The sequence below is a fragment of the Cebus imitator genome, unplaced genomic scaffold (genome assembly GCF_001604975.1).
Source record: "Cebus imitator isolate Cc_AM_T3 unplaced genomic scaffold, Cebus_imitator-1.0 Scaffold35, whole genome shotgun sequence".
Taxonomy (NCBI): Eukaryota; Metazoa; Chordata; class Mammalia; order Primates; family Cebidae; genus Cebus; species Cebus imitator.
Window position 1 is genome coordinate 7,506,461 of NW_016107350.1, and position 1,201 is coordinate 7,507,661.

The 1,201-nt window shown below is 44.5% G+C and overlaps 1 protein-coding gene across 2 annotated transcripts in view; it reads left to right on the forward strand.

Moving 5' to 3' along the window:
* Positions 1-1,201, forward strand: part of RETREG1 (reticulophagy regulator 1) — a 141,342-nt gene that overhangs the window by 44,792 nt on the left and 95,349 nt on the right. For both annotated transcript variants that reach the window (XM_017524658.2, XM_037737125.1), the window contains exon 2: positions 970-1,076. In XM_017524658.2, the coding sequence (XP_017380147.1) occupies positions 970-1,076 (107 nt within the window). The remainder of the gene's footprint in view (positions 1-969; positions 1,077-1,201) is intronic.

Consider the following 1,201-nt stretch of genomic DNA (forward strand, 5'->3'; position numbering starts at 1 on the left):
TTTTGAGATGGAGTCTTGCTCTGTTGCCAGGCTGCAGTGCAGTGGCGTGATCTCAGCTCACTGCAACCTCCACCTCCCAGGTTCAAGCGATTCTTCTGCCTCAGCCTCCCAAGGAGCTGGGACTACAGGCATGTACCACCATGCCCAGCTAATTTTTGTATTTTTAGTACAGACGGGGTTTCACGATGTTGGCCAGGATGGTCTCAATCTCTTGACCTGGTGATCTGCCTGCCTCAGCCTCCCAAAGTGTTCGATTACGTAAATGAAAATACTAGATAGGACGGGGAGTAAAGGCCTCAGCAGTGCAGCCCCTTCATGTTTCTTACAGCAGCCTTTACTCACCGTCCTGTCTTGCATTTTGGGAACAATATTTTGGTCCATCCCTGAGATAGCAAATCCTCTGCCCAAAATTAGAGGGTAGAGCAGAAAGCTTAGCACAGAAGTGCACAGGCTCAGACACTTTTATTTTCTGACTTTGATCCCTATTAAATAACTTTCATGCAGTCACATGGGGTGATTTCAAAAAATGAAATCATGCCGCGTGCTGTGGCTCACGCCTGTAATCACAGCACTTTGGGAGGCCGAGGTAGGTGGATCACTAGAGGCCAAGAGTTCATGATCAGTCTGGCCAACATGGCGAAGCACCGTCTCCACTAAAAATACAAAAATACCGTCTCCACTAAAAATACAAAAATGAGCCAGGTATGGTGGCACACGCCTATAATCCCAGCTACTTGCAAAGCTGAGGCAGGAGAATCACTTGAACTTTGGAGGCAGAGGTTGCAGTGAGCCAAGGTCGTGCCACCGCACTCCAGCCTGAGCAACAGCGTGAGACTGTGTCTCAAGAAAAACAAAAAAGTGAAATCATTGTTGAATGCACTTTTTGTTTCTGTGGCAGGAGGTGAACCTAATATTAAATAGGTTAAAAGTCCTCAAGCTGAAATACTGATTTGTGTTTCGCTGTTGCAGGTTCCTTGCATTGACTCCATGGAGAGTGTATCACCTGATTTCAGTCATGATACTTGGGCGTGTTATTATGCAAATAATAAAGGATATGGTTTTGTCTAGAACCAGAGGTAAGGAAACTCACATTTTATTTATATGGTATTTAATTTTCTAGACCATTTCTGATATTTGTGTAGGCATGTTAACTAATTCATCCTTTGAACAGGAGCAAATAAGGCTTTGACTTAGCTGTTTT